General features: G+C 35.1%; 1 protein-coding gene across 1 annotated transcript in view; it reads left to right on the top strand.

The window, feature by feature from the left end:
- Positions 1 to 22462, top strand: part of ZBTB10 (zinc finger and BTB domain containing 10) — a 56015-nt gene that overhangs the window by 15994 nt on the left and 17559 nt on the right. Inside the window, exon 3 of the mRNA XM_072604948.1 lies at positions 18955 to 19053. Coding sequence (XP_072461049.1) covers positions 18955 to 19053 — 99 coding nt within the window. The remainder of the gene's footprint in view (positions 1 to 18954; positions 19054 to 22462) is intronic.

A 22462-nucleotide genomic window follows, 5' to 3' on the forward strand; every position in this document is an offset into this window, starting at 1 on the left:
GTTTCACCTGTAAAATATGAGTGGGTTCCACTGCATGCTTTCTAAGATTCCATCCAGCTAGAAATTGAATTCAGTTCCCAACTCCTCATTTTCAGACAAAGAAAGATACCCAGGCCACAGAGCAGTAGAGCAAGAATAGGAAGCCAGGCTTTGGGGCGCCATGTTTCACCTCACCATGCTGCTGTCACTATTCTTAGAACGTGGCTTCTAGACTGGAATATAACATTCCAGACATGGTCTGACTAGCATTTGCCATCCAAATTAGATTATTTTCTTTTAGGAGCATTATCCTTCCAATAGGTAGTTTGACAAATCAGTGATATTTTACTTACTATGTCTTTTTTAGATCGATAGGCATTGTAATGGAAAAACATTAATCAGGAAGAAAAATGAGAAGGTTGGATCTTTGAGGGTCCCTTCTAACACTAATGTTTTAGGATAGGCATTAAAAATAGAAAAAGGTTTGGGAATTTTTGGGATTCTAAAATTTCCTGATTATAGTTAAAACCTACCATGATGATTTATTTGGGAGAACAGTTAGTAGGTGGATCATTGATATAGAAACCAGAGAATTTGGAATTTCAGTTTTACATATTAAGTATTGGCTTTCTCTGGTGAACTGCCTTAAATTTTATTTTTGTAGATTGCATATTTATCCCAAGTAGAGCTAAACATCGTTTTAGATCAAGTTCTACTTCTACAGCTTATACATTATTCTTGGGTTAATGAGGAAGGAGTTGTATTATTTAAAAACTTTAAGAAATAGAAATTTTTGTTTGTAAAGTTAAGTTTTGATTCCATTTTTACCTTTACTATCTGTAGTATATGAAAAAATGCTCCAAATCACTAATGATTGGAGAAATGCAAATTAAAACTCCTCTAAGATACCACCTCACACCCATCAGATTGGCTAACGTGATAGAAATAAGGAAAATGACAGGTGATGGAGGGGATGTGGCAAAATAGGGACATTGTTGGGGGCATTATGAATGGTCCAGCCATTCTGAAGAATTGTTTAGACTATGCCGAAGAGCTATAAAGCTGTACATTCTCTTTGACCTAGCAATACTATTGCTATATATACTGTATATACAGGATATATCTGTATTCCACAGAGATCAAATAAAAATGAAAAGAACTATATGTACAAAATTATAGTAATTCTTTTTGTGGTTGGAAAGATTGGAAATTTAGGGGGATGCCTATCAGTTGGGGAATGGTTAAACAAATTGTGGTATAATTGTGATGAAATATTATTGTATAAAAATTAAGAGCAGCAAAGATTGTTTCAGAAAAACCTATGAAAGAGCTATGTGAATTGAACATAGCCAGGAGATTATAGTATATATTAACAGCATTGTTCTAAGTGTGATCAACTGGGAAAGACTTGACTGCTCTGATAAATACAATGATTCAGATCATTCCAAAGGACTTCTGATGAAAAATGCTATCCACCTTCAGTGGGAGAACTGATGAACTGAGTGCAAAATTAAAGTAGAATTCTTTCATTTTCTTTATTTTTCTTACCTGTTGGGGGGGGCAACATTTCACACATATAGTTATCAATGGATAGGGGGAGGGGTTGGAGAGAGAATTTGGAACTCAAAATTTTTTAAAAAGAATATTAATAAATTTGAAAAAACACAAAGTAAAAGTGGGAATCTGCATTAATTTTACACAGCACTTGGAAGTAGCTTGGAGAGGCTTTGCCACCCCCATTAACCACTTCCAGCCCCATCACCCCCCTCCCGTCTTCTATGGCTAGAAGTGTTGGAGAGCAGGAGACAGAGAGTGATAACTGTTGCCTACCTCAGCCTTATTGAAGGAAGGGATTGTCCCTTGGTCTTCCTACCAAGGAGCATAGTACTTTGCTAGAGTAAACCTTAAGTGTTTTGTTGACGTTTATGTTAATACTTAGTTAACACTAGTGTGTGTCTGTCTGTTACCCCACTCCCCCACCCCCTCAAAACACACACATTTTGACTTTGGTAAAGAGAGGGGAGAGACAGTGGTTATATTCCCAACCGAGGAATATTGTGAAGCTTTTCTAGAAATTCCCACAAATGCAATTTTAATTAAAGTATTAGTAACATAATTGTGTCTCTTAGAAAGTTTTCTAAAGTATATAAAAATTTATTAAATGGGGCAATGGAGTAATCATCACAATTGACATGATTATTCTGTAGTAACTCCCTTGGACATTATTCTTTGCAAGCCTTATTTTATGTTTACTTGCTTTATTTTGTATGCAGCTTGTTTGTACATAGTTGTTGACCTCCATTAGATTGTGTGTTCTTGGAGGCAGGGATTATCTTTTGTCTCTTTTTGTATCCCTAGCACTTAGCACAGTGCCTGGTGCATAGAGGGTGCTTAATAGATGTTTTTTGACTGATGCTTTCCCTTTTTTTAAAAAAAATCATCTTTACTAAACTGATGAATTCTTAGTTTTCTGCAAAATTTAGTTTACATGAGGCTTTTCCTGATGCTCTCAAAAATTATTTTTTCTTTTACATATGGGGTGGAGAAAAAGAGAATGGGTGAATACATGCACGCTCTACCTCATCGAAATTGTAAGCTTCTTCAGGGCATTTTGATTTTGGTTTTTGTATCCCTAGCATCTAAGTAGAGTGCCATCTAGGTGGCTCAGTGGATAGAGTCCTAGGCCTATAGTCTGGAAGACCTGAGGACAAATCTGACCTCAGACACTTACTAGCTTTATGACCTTGCTGTCAGTCTCTGCTTCCTTAACTGTAAAATGGGGATAATAATAGCAGCTACCTTCTGGATTAAATAATATATGTGTGAAAGACACTTTGTAGCACAGTATCTGGAACATAATAGGTACTTAATAAATATTTCTCTTCTCCTCCCCTTTAGCTAGTGCTTGCTATTAATCCATTATTGTAAATAATCTAAAGCAAACACCAAAAATTTTATATTTGATATATCAAGTATAGCAGGAAGCTGCAACACAGATTTTCTTAATGCTACTTCATCAGCACAATCAGTTAGCTTTAACTTGCTTTTGTAATATACTGCTACTTGATAGTATTTGTCTCAGAGCTTTGGTTTGAATTGGTGGTCAAGTTAACTATAGCATTGCACTCACCTGTTACTGTCCATGTTACTAGGATCCTTCCATTCACATCCAAGTTCAGAATGTTGTAATCATCTTTAACTCCTTTCTTCTCTTTCAATTATGAAAAATTTATTCCCATAATTGTTAAGTTGTTTTGAACTCACCCTCTGCAGTATCTCTCACATTTCTCCACTCCTTTATCCTCTTACAGTTCAGGCTCTCCCATACCTGTTAGCCAGGATTATTGCAATAACCTAATTGGTTTCTTCTTCTACAGGCTCTTCCTTTTCCAAACTTTCCATAAGAATCAATACTTCAAAAACACAGAACCAACCATGTTATAACCCCTACTCCCTTCAACATTTCTTAATTCCCTATTTTCTTTGGAGAAATAGGAAATCCTCTTCTGGCATTTAAAGCACTTAACAGTTTAGCTATTTTGGTACTTCATATTCACTCTCTTCAAGTAAATTGGCTTGCTACCTGTTCCTGTATCATAACGTTTCATTTCCGGACTGCCTTTGTTTGCCCAAAAAGTTCCTTGTGGTTGGGTTGCACTCCTTCCTCATCTCTGCTTGGTAGAATCCTAGCTTATGTAAATTTAGGTGACATTTGCTACATGAGGACTTTTTCCTTATCTTCTGGTTATGAGCACTGTCTCCTTCAAATTACTTTGTATTTATTTGTTAGGTACCTGTTGTATCTTTTACAGTACCAACAGGTACTGTTTCTTTCCATTTATCTTGGTTTTCCCAGGGCATTGCACGTAACACAAGTGCTTCTTTTGAAGTATTTGTTAAATTTGATCTTATATCTGTAAAACCTTAAGTGTTCCTATAACTTTTTTTGTTTAATATTTATTTTACTTATTTGTTTAATATTTTGTTTTTTCCCCAATTGCATGTACAATCAATTTTTTAAAAATTGAGTTCCAAATTCTCTCCTTTCTTCCCCTCTCCCCTCAGTGAGAAAGTAAGCAATTTGATATAGGTTACACATGTGCCCATAATGTAGTATAAACATGATTAGACTAATGCTAGGTCAGAACAGCCAGGTGGCACAGTGGATAGATTATGGGGCTTGGAGTTGAGAAGACTTCCTGAGTTCAGATCTATCCTCAGACACTTAGTAGCTGTGTAACCCTGGTCAAATAATTTAACCCACTTTGCCTCAGTTCCTCATCTGTAAAATGAAGTAGAGAAGGAAATGGCAAACCACTAAAGTATCTTTGCCAAGAAAATCCCAAAATGGGGTCAAGAATTTTCCTTTATGGCTGAAAGGACTTACCAACAATAGTGCATTAGAACATTTTTAAAACATTGATTTGGGAACGTAAAATAATGTTAATTGTTTCTTACAACAGGACACATTAGATCCACGCAAAGTGTTGTCCTTCAAGTAGCCACTTAAAACATTTTTGAAATTCCTTCAGAGCTATTTTACCAACCACACACATACATATCAGTCTTGTCTTCGGGCAAAGGACATTCTCTCATGTTCTCCTACCTTTTTTTATTCCTTCTCTCTTTGCTCCACTTCATCTCCTTCTTTTCCCACATTTGAGCTATTAGCCCCAAGCTATCAATTCTGTTGCTTGGGACCAGTGACTGAGTGGGATGACTTGAAAGAGAGGAGCTGGGGCTGGGACCTCATCCAGAGTCAGGCGAGAGGAAGCCTTACCTGAAACACATCTGGAAGCTGTCTGACGCATAAATCCATTTGTGTGCTGCCTGTTTGCTATAAGTTGAGGTAAGTCCATATAATTGGCTTGAGGGCTGCCCGTATTTAGAAAGATTAAAGAAAACTACCCAATTCAAACTCAACTTAGTTTACTAGTTAGGAATTATCATCTAATCACTTTTTAAAAAACAATCTACATTACTTGATTACATGTGATTTGGTGAAGAGTCTCATTCCAACAGTGTAGATCCTCTTTCCCTTATTAGAGCATATCCTTGAGTTTCTGAGGCGCAGAAGGTGTCACCTGTGGTGTTATTAAGAACACATAGGGCAGATTAATTATCCATTGTTGAACCCATCCTCAAGGACTTGAAACTTGGACTTGCCAGACTTGCCAGAGCATTTGCTTTGCTGTGCTCTGCCTTTTAGAACCCAGTTATTTGTGTTTATGCCTTGAATAAAAAGGTCATTTAGTAAACTTAATATAACTGTAATTTGTATTATTCTCAATTTAAATGTAATCTTTGCATATACTATAGCAATAGCCCCCTTACCTGGTCTTCCTCTCCCAAAGATTTCCCTACTCCTGTTTTATCCTCCCACACTCTTGCCAAAGTGATTTTCCTTAAAGCAAAGATCTAACCAGTAAACTTCAGTGGTTCCCTTTTACTACTCCTAAGTTCAACCATAAATATAAACTCCTGTATTTGGCATTTAAAACTGTCGATTTACCCCTTTGTTTTTCTACTCTTGCATATTACTATCTGTTATAACAGCTAGCATTTCTGTAATGCTTTAAGGTTTGCAAAGTGCTTTACATTATTTCATTTGATCCTTCATAACAATCCTGGGAGGTAGCCATTGTTATCCTCATTTTACAGATGAGGAAGCTAAGGTAGAGGGTGAGTGTCAGGCAGGGCCACAGCTAGCATCTCAGGCAGGATTTAAATTCAGGGCTTCCTGACTCCAAGTCCAGCAGTCTAAGGATTGAGCTAATTGATTGCCAATACTGGACTACTTGGTATTCCTCTCACACAGTGCTCCATCTGTGGTAAACGCATCTCTTTCCTTACCTCCCTACTTAGGATTTCTATCTTTCATAATTCAAATACCTCCTTCTGTAGGAAGCCTTTCCTGATACCCCAGGTGCTGAGACCTTGCTTTTTAAGGCTGCTTTGCATCCATGACTATTTTGGTATATATTGTCTCCCCCCACATTAGAAGCTCCTCAATGATAGGAATTTTTTTTCTCTGTCATATTTTTAGTGTTTATTAGCTCATTACATTGGCATATGGTAAATACTTAATAAATGCTTGTTGACTATACATACAAATAGCGGTGGATGTATGGTATTTTCGTCAATCTTGGGGAAATAGCTCTAGCAGTGGGGTTGAGCAACTGGAAGTTAGGTAGGCTTGGAGTCTTTATTTGAATTACATCTTGACACTGACTGCCTCCCGACTGTTTGTGTTACTGTGTAGGTAGCACTATGTAGTAGTGGAATGAGCATGGGACTTGGACTTAGTTAAGACCTCAGTTCAAATTCCACCTCTTATATTAGCTTTGTGACACTGGCTCTTTGATCTTTTTTCCTCATCTGTAAAATAAGCATAATAATACTAACAGTACTTAGCTTTTGTAAAGTTTGTAAACGTTACCTAAATGTTAATTATTTCACTGTGAAGCCTTTGTACTCTGCTAGGGCTGGCTGTAATTAGTGGAAGTTTTTTATTAGAGTGTTTTTTGTGAGCCTTACCAAAAGTCTTTTTGTTTGAATGAATGAATGAAAAAGCATTTAAGTGCCTTCTACACACCAGATGCTATAGACCAATCTATACAAACACAAAAAGTGCCCTCTAGGAGTTTACATTCTAATGGGGGAAGACAATCCTCGTGGGAGATGGGTAGTAATCAGGGAATACATGTTTTGGTTTGCAGAGTTATATGTACCTTTTCCTAGAGCATTGACGTAGTTGATATAATTATGGTCCCAGAACTGGGATGGAAGAACAGGGTGTTAATCTGAGTAGGGTATGAAAGAGTTTGTTTCAAATGTTTAGACTTTGACATTTTGGGGTGAAGTATTGTCTGTGTATCATAAAGCAAAATATAGAGGATAAACAAGTAAGTCTTGTGTCTTGTTCCGCTCTGTAGATTATCTGCACTTGATTAGAAAATAATCTTAAAACCTTTCCAGAACCAGCAAAATGAGCTTTTGGAAGGAAGGCAATTTTGGGAATATGGAACTACTCTAGTGCTCTCAGGATCTGAGACCTGAGACTCTTGATATTCCTATCAAAATGACACACAGCTCTGTACCTAAAAGCTGTCAGATACAAGAACCGAGAGTTTAAAGAAAGTCATTTACTTAAAAAAGCATGTAGATATAGTGAATCAGTCACCAGTCTCCAAGTTAAGCCAAATTAACACAAATTGAGAGAGATTTTGACATTGTGGGTCCTCTCTACAGTTGTATGTAACTCACCCCTTTCCCATACCCTGTTCTGATGGTTAACCCTTTCTTCCTCATCTATGCAACATGGCCCTTCTCTTTAACAGCCTATGCTGTCTCACAATTTATCTGAATGCAACCAGCTTTTTCTGACCATAGATTTCCTGTATGATGCTTATTATTTCTTGTCTGCTAAACATTGTTGGTAATGTTTCAACCCATTTACACCCACCGCGCATTTCTCCATTGCCCTTTGTCTATCAGTTTTAAATCTTTGAAGATTACAGCGTTCCATGACTCATAATCATATAGTATCACCCATAAAAAAAGATGGGCTTTAAAAGATGGCTTTTTGTGTCACAATAAACATGGATATAACTGTATTGGCAAACATAATTAATTATAATCCATATTCCTACATACTTCTGAACCATATATTTTCAGTGCAAACTAATTTTTTATAAAAAGCACTTAAGATACAGTCTAAACAAAATATTTAAACAATTCGTTTAAAGATCCACCCTGAATTGGTAGATAATGAAATAATGCTTAGTATATCCGCTTAAACAGTGAAGAATCTTGGTTTCACTTAGCTAACTTGTGTATGTGTGTCTTTAGAGATAAAGCATACTTGTTAACAGCCTAAGGAGATGAAAATTCATAGACAACATCCAGCCTCGGCGCTCATCCTTTGTATACAGCTGTTTTAAACCCCTTTTCTAAACTCTTTTTAAGAGCGTAATGTGAATGGTACTGTTACCTGTTTCTGGAGCCACATTTATAATAGTTAACCAAAAACAATTCTATTACTACTCTCATCATTATAGTGTCTAGTATAATACAACTCGGTATGAAAATCTGACATCTTGAAAAGTTACATGGTGTGAATAACTTTGGAATAACGGATTGTGTGTTTTTGCATAAGCAATAATTGGTAGCAGCACATTTTTCTGTGTAGATTAATAGAAATATGAAGCTGCGGTGAGAATAACATAAATTTTGAGTAGCTTCCCCCCCCTCCTAAGTTTTGAAGGAGACTAATGAGAGAACAGTATTTTATAGGTATAGTAATGGTATTTTATAACCTTAACATGCATTTAGTAATTTTTAATAGCATAACCTATGTGGAGGCTAGAATCTGGACAAAATTATGAAATACATTTAAATATCTTGGATTCCAGTTTTACCTTTTTAGAAGTCCACCTTTTCTACTCTGGCATCACTTCCTGATATTTCTAGTAATTCACTAAGGTGAAAATCTTCCCCAGGATGTTTGTATCTTAACATGAAAATTACATGTTCTTACTCTGTAGGGCATGTTTTGATTTTTGAGCTAAAAACTTATGTTCAAGGTTGTATTTTTCTCTACCTTAAGGGCAACCTATATTAAGATAAAATGACCCTTTCACTTTAAAATCATTACTTTGGAAAGTTTGGTAACCCTTAAGAGAAAAGGAAAGCCTTTTAGTTAGCATGTGCATCTCTATTTTCAATTGTACCACAGTTTTGTATATATCTGTTACCTGTTTCTTAATCAGTATCTTAAAAATGAGAACTCTATTAGAGAAACTTGTTCATCTTACCCCCGTGAACCTCTTTAGCCCTTGTTTGGTTATGAACTCTTCCCTTATCCATAGATCTGATAGGTAATTTCTTCCATGCTTCTCTAATTTGTTTGTGATGTCACCCTTTATGTCCAAATCATACATTTGCTCTGTCTCTGTCTCTCTCTCACACACACACACTCACACTCGCAGCTTTCTGCTATTTCTACTAAACTGTTTTCTAGTTTTCCCAACAGTTTTTTTGTAGAATGAGTTTTTGACTTAGGATCCTGAAATCTGTGTGTTTGTCGAGCACTAGGCTATTGATACCAAATTGTTTTGATGATGAGATCTGGTACTTCTAGACATCCTTCCTTTCCACTTTTTTTTTCATTATTTCCCTTGAGATTCTTGACCTTTTATTCTTCATATGAATTTTATTATTTTTTCTAATGCTGTGGAGTAATTCTTTGATAGGTTAGTGTGGCACTGAATAAATTAATTTAGTGTTGTCGTTCTTATTATTGGATATTAATAATATCACTGAGTAATTAATACTTCTCCAATTATTTAGATCTTTACGTAAAGAGTGTTTTATAATTGTGTTCATTTAATTCTTGTGTCACAGCAGGTAGACTATTTTAAATTTATTTTAAAAGGAATTTCTAATTCTTCCTGCTGGATTTTGTTGGTTATATACAGAAATGCTCATGATTTATGTGCATTTATTTTCCGTCCTTCATCTTTGCCAAAGTTGTTTGATTAGTTTTCTGATTAATGTTCTTGTGTGCTCTTAAGTAAATTATTATATCATCTGCAAAAAAGTAGTGTTTTTATTTCTTTTCCTAGGTGTATTCCTTACATTTCTTATTGTTATAGCTAGCATTATATAGAATAGCAATGGTAAAATTGGACATCCCTGCTCTACCCCTGATTATTTTGGAAAGATATCTAGTTTGTTATTGCAGATAATGCTGACTCTTTGATTTAGTTAGATACTACTTATATTAAGGAAACTTGCACTTTTCCCTGTTTTCTGGTGTTTTTAACTGGAATGAGTGTTGTATCTTGTCAAAAGCTTTTTCTGTGTCTATTGATGTAGTCATGACTTTTTATGTAGCCTTCTATTGCTAAGACGGTATAAATCTAGTCTGGTCACAGTGTATAATCTTTGTGATATGTTGTTGTGGTCTCTTTGCTTAAAATTTTGGCCTCTATTCATTAGGGATGTTACTGGTTTGTATTTTTTTATTGTGATACCTAGGTATCAGGACCATATTTATGTCATAAGAAATTTCAGCAAGATCCCCTTCTTTTTTTATTTTTTTCAGTTTGTGTAGGATTGGGATTGTCCTCTAACCATCTGGTCTTAGATTTTATTTGTTTTGTTTTTGAGAGTTCGTTTATGGCTTGTTCAATTTCTTTTTCTGAAGTACAGCTATTTAAGCCCTCTATTTCCTGTTCTGTTAACATGGGCAATTTGTATTTTTTAAATATTAATCCATTTCATTTAGATTGTCAGTTTTGTTGGCATATAATTGGGTGAGAATTTTGAATAATTTCTTTTAATTCCTTATTGATTTTGAAATTATGTTTTTCATTTTTTATACTGGTTTTATTTTTTAAATTAAAAATTTAGTGTTTTTGTTTTTTGCCTTTAATTTTACTTCCAAAATTTCTATTGTTATTTTGGTTTTTTTTTCTTTCTAGTTTTCTTCCTTGTATACCCAGTTCATTGATATCTTTCTGCCTAATAATTTCTTTTCATTCTTTTTGAGCTTAACTTTCATTTTTGATACTGGTAACTTTTTGAAAATTATATTATCTAGTGGTTTACCCATAAAATTTTTTAAAGCTAGTTCAGTTTATTTGTTCATTCGTTGGGGTATTTTTGTTTTAATTTTGTTCTTTTATTCAGGACTTCTGTTTTGGTGTTTGGCGGGAGTCGTGATGGTGCGTAGATTTTTTTAAATTCTATGTCTAGTTTGTTGATCTGCTCTTTCTTTATTGAAGCAAGTGTTTAGAGATATAGATTTTCCCCCTAAGCAGTCAGGTAATTTGGAAGTGTGCTAGCAGCTGGGAACTAGGGCAGATCAGGAAAGGCCTCATATGGGAAGTGGTGAAACTAATAACTTAGAAATATTCCTTTCAAGTAGACTTATGCTGATGGCAAGGGCATCCTGGCCTAGAATGTGGAATGCTAGGCTTGCAGCCTGGAAGACCTGGGCTTGAATCCTGCCTCAGACACTTGCCAGCTGCTTTTATTTCCTCTTCTATAAAATAAGAGTTGACTTGATGACCTAAAAGGTCCTTTTCAGCTTCAAATCTACAATCATTTATGTCCAGTAGAAGTACTTACCTTCATTTTCCATTACTTGAAGATTTGTATCATGAAACAGTTCTATATTCTTTGCTTTTTATCCTTTAATTCTTATGTCAGGTTAGGGGTTTCTAAGCACTAAGAATTTTAAAAACCTCACTTCTTTGCCAGGTGAATGATTAGTTGCCTGTTGTGTGTATGACTTCTGATGGATGCATCAGTATTTTCGAGTCTGAAATGAATTAATAGGTACTATGTAATGTACTTAGCAGTATTGGTGTTGGGGGGAGAGTCTATAGTTGGGACTGAGCTCATTGATGATCATAGTTATTTAAGTTTTATTGCTTTTTTATAGTAATAGTAATAGGGAGTTACAGATTTTAGGTGAACTGTTAGATGATTTTTTCCCCTTCATTTGAAATTATAGTAGCAATGGATCAATTTCTATAACACTTCACGATTTTAAAAGCACTTTTCCCCTCTCCTTAACCTTACAAGTCACACAGCTCTCAAGTAGTAAAGCATTGATTGGGACTACTAGTTCAGTATTCTTTCACCTATATCACAAGAATTAGGATCATGTATTTTTATTTTTTAAAACAAAATTGCTTGTCTCCAGCTTCAATTAAGATTTTAATTTTCAAAAGAAGCTGACTATATATAGAAGTAATGGATTTGCCATCTGCTGGGGACACTGAGTATTGGCTCACACTTTGCAAATTCTAACCTTTTGTTAATTTGGTAGATTAACCAACCTCAGAGTATATAATGTTGGGATAAACATGTAGTAAGGTTAAAACTAAATCTTGATCTTGTATTTCTTTGACAGTGAGCCTCTCTCACCCCACCGTTGCCTTCTTGCTAAAATACTACATTTAAGACAAAGTGTTGCATAATTAGCATTGTGAAAAACAGTGGGAACTGTCCATTTATTTGATTTATACTGTATTACTGTTTTTGCATTTCAATAAGGTATTTTGTCTCGGAAATAACTAAATATAGTTTGTTGGATTTACAATCTTGTTAATGTATTCAAACCATTGAACTCATTGATCTGACAGGTACAATTAATCATAGGAATATATTAAACTGGGAGGGATCTCATTCCTGCCAAGGCGCTATTCTAGTCCAACCCCCTCACTTCACAGATTAGAAAAATAAGACCCACTGAGAGATTAAGTGATTTGCCCAGGGTCACACAAGTAGTATTCACTAGGATTTGAACCCACTGAATTTAAAGCCCAGTGTTCTTTTCATTGTACCAGGAAGTCTTTTAGAAAATCATCAGGAAATCCAGTACTTATTTAGATAGATCATTTTTTCTTTTTTTAAAAATGCCTAAAAGCCATCTGATTACTTTGGGGAGTCCCACCTTTGGGTTTTAGGTTCAGAGAACCTCTTTATGCCTCTATTATTATATTTTTGGCCACTTGTCTACAAATAGAATTTGAATTGAGATAGCACAAGTCATTTTTGCTGCTTGAGATATTGATTGTTACAGATAACTTTTCTACTAAACATGTCTTCATAGATCTAGAACTAAAATACACCTCAAGGCATTCATGAAGAAGTGAAGAAATTGAAGTCCAGGGAGGTTAGCTGCAAGTTCACACAGAACAGAAGTAGAATTTGTTATTAATGATGCAGCAGTTGAAAGTAGAAGCTAATATGAATTTATTTCCTCAGAATGAGCCTTGCAAATAACATTTCCTTTTTTGAGAAGCTGAATATGTTTCCAGATGGCATCAGTGCTTTACACAGCATAATGTTGTAGTGGAAAGCACTGGACCTGAGTTCTGATGTCACCTTTGAGACAAAGTAGGTTTATGATTGTGGGAAGAGGGGCAGGGGAGGGAAGGTAATAAGCATGTATATGGCATTTACTAGGTGCCAGGCACTGTGCTAAGAAATTTTTTACAAGTATTTTAATGAGCAAGTCATAGTCTTTTTCAGCTTTAATTTCCTCATCTCTAAAATGGTCATAGTACTACCACCTGTAGTATTTACCTCTAAAGATTGTTAAGATCAGATGAAATATTGTATTTCAAATCTCTGCTTTGATTTACATATATATATTGATCATAGCAAAATGTTACGGTATTTTTTATGGCAAAGGTACTGAAACATGAACTAGTTAATAAATACCATCAGGTGGTGACTTAAATAGAATTACCAAAGAGAGTTGATTTTAATAGTTCTGGGGTCTTGCTGAAGGGAGGGGGAGGTGTCACAAAACTTCTACCTTTGACCTGTGATATGAATGAAGATAAAATAGAAGGCATGCATGCTAGTCAGCCTTGCAAATGACACAGTTGGAAATAATAGATAATAAGATTATACCCTTAGAAAAGGTTTTAGTGGTTCAGTGGCCTATTAGATCAAAATAAGTCTATCTTGTGATCAAATCTTAGGCTACATTAGTAAAATATGACAGGTTTTATCAAAGTAGACACTTGTCTATTTTGATAGATTTGGGATATTGTGTTGCTTTCTGGGTAATGGATTTTTGAGAGGGATCCTGACACACTGGAGAATGGTCAAGAGTGCAACAGTGGCACTCTGGTAAGAGTACTAGATCTTGAACCTAGGGTTCAAGGACCTAGGGTTTGAATCTTGACTTTGTTTCTCTCTCCTTACAGAGGGACTTGGAAAGTCTCTTTCAGCTTAATTCCTGTGATCTTTGGATCCAGTGACCATGTCATCAGAAGAATGGGAGGTTGTTTAGTGTTGTCTTCCGGGTATTTGAAGGGCTGTCCTTCCATGTCTAGAGTATACTTCCTCTCTTCCTTACTATCAGTCATAAGAAAATAGATTTAGAACTGGAAGGGACCTTTAAAAAGGGTGAGCTAATTCAGCCCTCTCATTTTTATAAAGAATTGAGGTTCAGGGAGGCAGTGACTTACCTCAAGTTCATATAGGTGGTAATAAAAATAGTTCATGTTCATAACATTTTAAGGTTTTCAAAAGCAATTCACAGATGTTATTTCATTTGATAAAGGTGCTAGATGGGATTCACACCCATGTCATCAACTCCAAACTCAAGCCTTATTTCCAAAGACTGTTCTTCATTGTTCTAAGACTTTGTAAAGCCTGTAAAGCTTTCTGTTCTCTTCCAGTCTTTCTACCCTAGCTAAAAGCTTCAAGTTTTCCTAGAGCTGCAATGGCAGGGCCATTCATTGCCTTAGAAAACCACAAATTAACATTATCTGTTGTATGTATTTTTATTTTTTAACATTTCTCAGTTACATTTAATTTGTTTCCAATCTACTGGAGTTTTGCAGGCAGTATGAGTACTGTCCTCTATCCTAGAATGCTTAGGATTTCTTCTTTGCCCCCTTTAGCTCACAGTTGTCTTGTACATGTGTCTACACACACACACACACAATCCCTGAAATAGAATGTAAACTCGTTGAGAGAAAGATTGTTATTCTTTGTTCCCGGCCCCTAGTAACAATGCCCTGCATAGTTGATAGTTATTTAAGAAACCTGAGATGATTTTTCATGTAGAAGAGGACAGGGCTAGGTCTGGTCCATTTTAACAAGTAGTCAAAGTGGAAATAATACATTATATTTTTCATCTCATTATAAGGAGAAAGTTTGTTAACATATAAATTTTCCACTGTGGTATAGTCTTCTTAGGTAATGAGCTCCCTGTCATTGTCGTTATTCAGGCAATGACTGACCATCTGTTGGAACTTCTGTAAAAGAGATTCTTTTATTGTGGGTGAGAGGGTTTATTAAATCAAATGTTCTTAAACATTTTTGTGTTATAGACCCCCTTTGGCAAGTCTGGTGAGGTCTGCAGATAGGAGCTTAATGTTTGTTAAGAAGGAATCTATAATCTACATTATGCTGGGGATAGAAAAGAAATGCAGGAGCTTACAGGTTAATCTGATGGAGGAGAAAACATGCAAATAACTGTACAAACAATACAGTCTATCCTAATTTTTACGTGTATAACATTACTAGAAAATTGCATGAAAGTAAAAAATGCGAATATTGATACATTGAACTTAGGGAAAATAGTGAGTAGGTTTCCTATTCTTGCTAAAGATTGCTAAAAATACTTTTATGCATGTAGTTCTTTCCTTAATTTCCTTTTATGCAGGTACTTTCCTTAAGATAGTGGCCATGAAATCACCCATAAAACGCAGTACACAAAATAAAATTGGTAACATGCAAAACATTTTTCTTGTTAGTAATTTAATTCATTTCAAGATAATACCCACTTCATAATACATGAAATCTACAATACTATAGATACTTTTACACCTTTTTGCCAATATAATGGTTAGCTTAGCACTAAACTCGTGGACTTGCTTACATTGGCTAAAGACATTCCAGTTTATCTCAACTGACTTTGCACCCTTTTTTTATTATTTTATTTGTTTTCAGTGTTCTACAATCACTTCCATATATCTTAAATTTTTTTTCCCTTCCCTCCCCACTCCCTCCCTGAGACTGCATGCAATTTTATATAGGTTCTACACATACCTTACTATTAAATACATTTTCACTTTAGTCATGTTGCATAGAGGAATTAAAATGAATGGGAGAAATCATAAAACATACCAAAACATAATACAAAAGAAAATGGTCTGCTTCATTCTGTGTTCCAGTTCCATAGTTCTTTACCTGGATGTGGAAGGCATTTTGCCTTAAGAGACCATTGGGAATGATTTAAGTCTTTGCATTGCAATGAAGTACTAAGTCAACCAGAAAAATTCCTCACACACTGTAGTTGTTGCCATGTGCAAAGTTCTCCTGGTTCTGCTCCTTTCACTCAGCATCAGTTCATATAAATCTTCCCAGGCCTCTCTGAAGTCTTCCTGTTCATCATTTCTTATAGCACAATAGTATTCCATTACATTCATATACCACAATTTATTTTGCCATTTCCCAGTTGATGGGCATCCCCTTGATTTCCAGTTTTTGGCCACAAGGAGAGCTGCTATAAATATTTTTGTACATGTGGGACCCTTTCCAATTTTTATGATTTCTTGGGGATACAGTCCTAGAAGTGGTATTGCTGGGTCAAAGGGTATGTTCATTTTTGTAGCCCTTTGGGCATAGTTCCAAATTGCTCTCCAGAATGGTTGGATCAGCTCACAGCTCCACCAACAATGAATTAGTGTTCCAACTCTCCCACATCTTCTCCAACATTTATCACCTTCCTGTTTTGTCATGTTAGCCAGTCTGATAGGTGTGATGTGGTATCTCAGAGTTGTTTTGATTTGCACCTCTCTAATCAATAGTGATGTAGAGCATTTTTTCATGTGACTATGGATAGCTTTAATTTTTTCCTCTCAAAACTGCCTGTTCATATTCTTTGGCCATTTATCAATTGGGGAATGAGCAACGTGAGTTTTAAAGGGAAATAATAAAAATATGCAGCAAATGCACAACAGGGTAAACAAGACCAGTGAAAATGCCTAGTAGACTACCAGAGGCTCCATAAATATGCCTCTCATTTTTTTTTGTCTACCGTGCATAGCTGCAAATGTGCAGTTGGCAAAGCAAAAGTGAAAATTAGGATACTCATAAAAACACAGGAATGTTTGAAGTCTTAAAAATTGAATGCTCAAATGCTGAGGATTGATTGTACTTATAGGATCAATTGGAGATAAGACTATGGGGAAGTCACTAGCATTAAGAAGGGGGCTTAGGAGAGGCTTTTTGTAGAGTTGAAATTTTAGCCCTTGATTGAAAAAGGAAGGCTGGAGGTAGAGATGTGGAGAGAGAGGATTCCAGGCATGTGGGAAAGGCAGTGAACATACTGAGAGTCAATAATCAAGGAGATAAGTTGTTCCTTGCTGTGCAAGGAACAGCAAGCCAGTGTCACCATCAGAGTGTAAGATGGGAGTGAATAACATGTATGATTGGAAAGGTGGGAAGAGACCAGATTATAAAATGCCAAACAAGAATTTTTACCTTTGGTCATGGAGGTAAATAAGGAATCAATGGGGTTTTTTGAAATGGAGGTGGGGAGAGTGTTGATGTGGGCATGGACTTTTAGGAAGATTATTCTGAGAGCTGAGTGGAGGAGTGAGGAGAGACTTGAGGCACATTGTTTTAATATAGCATACAGTATTATATATAATAGCATAAGTAGTATAAAGTATTATAAAGGAAATACATGATAATAAAGGAAATAGTTAAATTTTTTAAACTAGTTCCCAGACCTCAAGTTTAAGAACCCTTAGACTAAATACGTTGATTTTCTGCTGCCTGTAAAACTTCCTGTAATCCTTTCTGCAGTTGTATTAAGGCAAAAATCAGGGCCATTAGGTTTGTTAAGCAGACCACCCTTGTAGTAAGCATTTTGTTAGATTGAGTTTTTTTGATAATTATATGACAATAAACAAGCTAATTTATGGGATTTTGTACTTGTTGATTAAAGAAACCCATAAAATAGGAAGTTTATTTCTTTGTTTTACTCAATCTTGAAAATTGGGACAGTTCAAAGAATAAGTAAAATAAGAATATGTAGCCTTCACTGTATTAAATACAGTGGATAGACATTAGTCGTTGAAAAGGCTAAACAGTTTAAGCAAATACAAATTTAAGCAAATACATACTTTGTCATTTTTGTCTCCTTTTCTTTTTAACCTCTGGGGTCTACTTCACACCCCTTTATAAATAAAATCTATTTTCTTTGCAATCAGAGGACTTAATTATATTCTGTAAAGTTAAAGCCTGAAGAAGTATCTTAATAGTCTTTGTAATCGAAGGACTCGGTTGTATTCTACCCAGACCTGAAGATGATCACAAGTGTTAGGGACATGTTTCTACTTACGTACTTGTAAAAAAGCAATTTGAGTTATTGATCAAAGTACCATTTATTAAAAAAAAATTTCTATAATCACAGAATGAACAATTGATATTATCTAGGTCTATATTTAACTAATGGTATCTATTCCACAGCTATTTCCTTCCTCCTTCCCTTCCTTAGTCTCTTCTCTAAACTACAGCCACCCAGAGTCTTACAACTACATTTAGCTACCAGAGGCAGCTGGTGCTACAGTGGATAAAGCTCTGAGATTAGAGTCAGTAGGACTGGAGATCAAATTTGGCCTCAGACATTTATCGGTTGTGTGCCCTGAATGAGTTACTTAACTTCCGTTTGCTTTCATGTCCTCAAAAATAAGATGAGGATAATAATGGCACCTACTTTGCAGGACTGTTTATGAAGATCAAATGAGATAGTTGTAAAAAATCACTTCGCCAGTATATTGACATATAAATGCCCATGACTACTTTCTTGCTCCCCACCTCTTTAACATTTTTTTTATACTTAAGCTCCTCTGATTTAAAAGAATGATTGGGGTTTTTTTTCTTGTGTATATAATTTTGGATTCTTACACACTCATTGGGCAATATTGCATATTAAAAATATAGTTTTGAGTTTTTTATTTTTAACATTTCACTACTTCCTACTTCATTAGTTTTAAATTCTGCCTGGTTTTCAAAGCCCATCTACCTTTTCAACCATTCATAGTAATGCATCCTTTAGTCTTGTCCAACCCCATATGTCTCCACTGGTGTGGTTCAAAATATACTGCTTCTAAAAATCTCACTCATAATTTAATGCCCAGACTGACCTTGTATTATCCATAAACGTTTCTGAGTGTTCTTTCTCTTACATTTTTCTCTCTCCTGTCAACACCAATTGAAGTAATAATCTATGAATTTAGTAGTCTTATGCACTGATCAATTTATGTCAGTCTTGGTTCCTTAGTTAAGGTGTAATGTCCTTCTGCCACCCTGTTGCCTTTCAAAGTGTTGAGTATGTAGTAGACATACTATTAATATGCATATAAAACAAGAGGAGAAAAATATTTCGTGAATTAACAGTATATTTTTTCATGTCATTTTCAGATTTGGATGGTGCTCTACTTTCTGGGCCGGATTGTGATAGGAACATGAATTCAGGTTTGCTGGTTGAAGCTAACTCAAGTCAAGATGGAGGTGATGCTGGTAGGTACTAGGTGCAGTTGGAATTTTGCAGGTGACTTTAAAAGGATTTGGAGAATAAATATCATATACAGATTAGAGAGTGGAGATGGATTAATTTTATTCTGATAATGTCTGACTTGTGATGTCTGTGATTTTATGTAGTCATCCTTATAACTCTTCAGGAATTATAATTATGGTAACTATAATATTTTACTGATCAATTTAATTTCTCCGTGTTGAACAAATAAGCAAAACTAAAACCATTTATTTGAATACTATATGAATATTAAAAGCATTTTGAATTTTGTGGTTTTTTTAAATATAGGTAAATATTTTGTTTACAGAGCAGTGTGATTTATCTGATAGTGTTGCCCAGGAGTCAGGGTGGCCCAACCATTCGAATCCTCCTCCTGACACATTCTAGTTGTGTGAACCAGGCATATCACTTAATCCCTAAACAACTCTCATAATATTATGTTTGCAGGAAAATTTAGAGGGCCAGAACAATTTTTACTAATTTTGCAGATTTATAGGAAAGAAGATGTGTGTAGGAGCAGTAATGTATGAAAATGAAATGCTTTATGGAAATTCTTTAAGAGACATAGACATAGATTAGACAAGAATGATTTTTAAGTTATGCTAGGGGAAAAAATTGTATTTGTGTGTTTGAGTACCTCTAATTTGACTAGCTTTTGTGCTCCCTCTTCTGAGTAAAAGTCTCATCCTGCCAACAACCTAATAATGAACCCCAGTGAATTTAATTAGGCTACTATCTTTAGATAGTAGAAAGCATATATAGGTTTTTTAGCTTGGAAAGGACTTGCTAGAGCTTTCCATACTCACCCTTCAGGAACTCAGGATCAACTCTATGCCATGATGAAGCACTGTAGTTATTTAATAGAGGAGGAGATATGCATAAGTATACATGTGATTAGTGTATTAAAACTCTTTGTTATCTTATGGAATGGGAATATACATTCTTTTTGTATTGGGTTGTTGGAATGTGGATACTTTATTTCTTATACTTAAAAAAGTACTATAATTTACATGATTATGTTAAGGCAATTAGAAAGTTCTCCCTAAAATAAATTCACAGCAACACTGTCACTTAAGGGAGAACAGAGAAAAGAATCATCATCAATACGCACTTATTAAATACTTACTCTGTACCAGGCACTTTGCCAAACGCTGGGAATAAAAGCAAGACAAAAACATAGTCTCTGCCCTTAAAGGAGCTCACATTCTAAAGTGATAAAATGGTCCAGGGACTCATTATCTGCAATTTGCTCAGAACTTTACCAAGTTGCTTCTTTTTACAACCTGTTGTGATATAACTTTATCCTCCCAAGTTCTCCCAGGGTTATGGTGGCTGAAAATTTTATTACTTGGTGGTGACAACCTGTTGATGAGACTTTCTGAACTTAGCTGGGATAGGCATCAGAAATTGACATACAGTAGAAGGAATTTAATTGTTCTGAGATTCTGTTTGTCATGCAATTTGTGTTGCAAAGCAAATTATCCCATAGGAAATAATGTGAAGTCAGATGATCGGTACGATATCCTCAAAAATCATATGAAGTAATTATTTACAATTTTAAGTAGGTTTTTTTGTCCCTAATGCACCTGAAATATAAGAGCAATGATTAGTACACAACATAAACTGAAAATCAGTTAACCTGCACTTCACCAGGTGTCACTGGCATGAGGAGAGACAACAAGAAGGAGGAAGGGTTATTACTAGGTAGGACAATCTTCTATGAGATTTCAACGTGGGGAGTATTCTCATTTATGCTACTTTTACTAAAATTAAGACTAACACTACTGCCTTCACTTATTTTTCGTTTTTTAGAATGACTTTCATGTTTTGGCTTACTGATTTTTTTCTTTACCTTCACTTCTGACTAGGAAACTAACAACACTATTTGAGTGATGTTTTTCAATGTTTGTGCTGTGTCTCTGCAAGACAAATTTTGCAAAAAATTATAGTCCACCACAAGGTTCAATATGGAGGCCTTTCCATCTTGGTAGGGTAGTGCTCTATTGACCTAGCCTTTGAGAATTTTGAGCCTTCTTACAATGAGTTACTTCCCTCAGAGTAGTTCCCTTTTTGGAGATTTTTCTTGTTTTCATAAAAACTTTTGAGTTCATCTTTACATGTACCATCTCATTTAATTCTCATAACCCTTTGAAGGATTGGTAGACAGAAGTAGTATACTTGTTTTATTTCTATTATTTCTAAAACCAAGAAGGGCATTTAAGGTAGAACAGCAAGGATATGATAGGTTAGCTCTCATGCATAAAGTTAATGCTTTCTGTGTACTTTCAGAGGAGTGATGATCAAATTCTTCTTTAATCTCTTTGCTTCTTTTCAACATGGTGAATTGTTCCATTTTGCAGATGATGAAATGGAGACTGAAGGGTTGGGACTAGATTACCTCTAGGTTGCTCAGCTAGCCATTCATTAGAGATAGGTAAATGGGAGAATCCCAAATCTTTTCCACTAAGTCAAGTCAATAATAATATGTCACCGGGGTTCTGGCTGTTCCTGGGTACTTGGACTTATTTGCATATCAATAGAACTTGTTTTTGTAGTTGTATTGGGAGGCAGGGATGGTGATCTCCTTCTTAAGAATTGCTTCCCTTTAGGTCTGGTGGTAACTGGAAGTAAAACTATTGGTCAGGGTGCCTTTGAGCTACCTGGCACATTGATGTCGTTTGGGGAAAAATTATTAGTTGTTATTTATACTTGATTAATATTCTTAAAGTCATCATTTAAAAAAAAATTTTAAATATGTGAAATTCTATTGAGTCCTGCCCAATTTGCTCCTGCAGGCAGAGGAATAGGAATAGCCTTAGATTGGGCTAGTGTTTATTGTAATATTTATGTATTTCTTACTCATTTAACATGTAAACTGTGCTACCATTTTTTATTAGATTCCTATGTTTTTGTGTGTCCACTGACAGATTTTTTTTTTTTTTTTTTTTAGCATTCTGTCCCTTAACTCCATTTTCCCTATTTTGATTTGTGATTTTTATTGTGATTTTGTTTGGCATGGTGAGTTGTAGTAGAACTTGCCTGTAGTTGCTTTTTTATACCTGTGTTTCCTATTGTATTTTATTTATTGTATCCTGTTGTATTTATTACTGAGGTATTTGTCATGGTTAATATGAAACCATGTTTGTAAAATCAAAAGGATAATATTTTCAGTACCTACTTAACACAGGGTTATTGTGAGGAATGAAAGTACTTTGTAAACTTGTGATGTGTGTTTGTGTATGTTCTGGGTTTAAAAAACTTTTGTATTTTACTTTTGTTCCTTTTTGTTGTGTTTTTAAGTTGTTTTTTTTTTAATCTACTTTACTCTTACAACAACTTTTCTGAGGTAGCTCCCAATATCCCGATTTGACATATGAAGAACTTCTGGGAAGA

The sequence above is a fragment of the Notamacropus eugenii genome, chromosome 4, assembly GCF_028372415.1.
Source record: "Notamacropus eugenii isolate mMacEug1 chromosome 4, mMacEug1.pri_v2, whole genome shotgun sequence".
Taxonomy (NCBI): Eukaryota; Metazoa; Chordata; class Mammalia; order Diprotodontia; family Macropodidae; genus Notamacropus; species Notamacropus eugenii.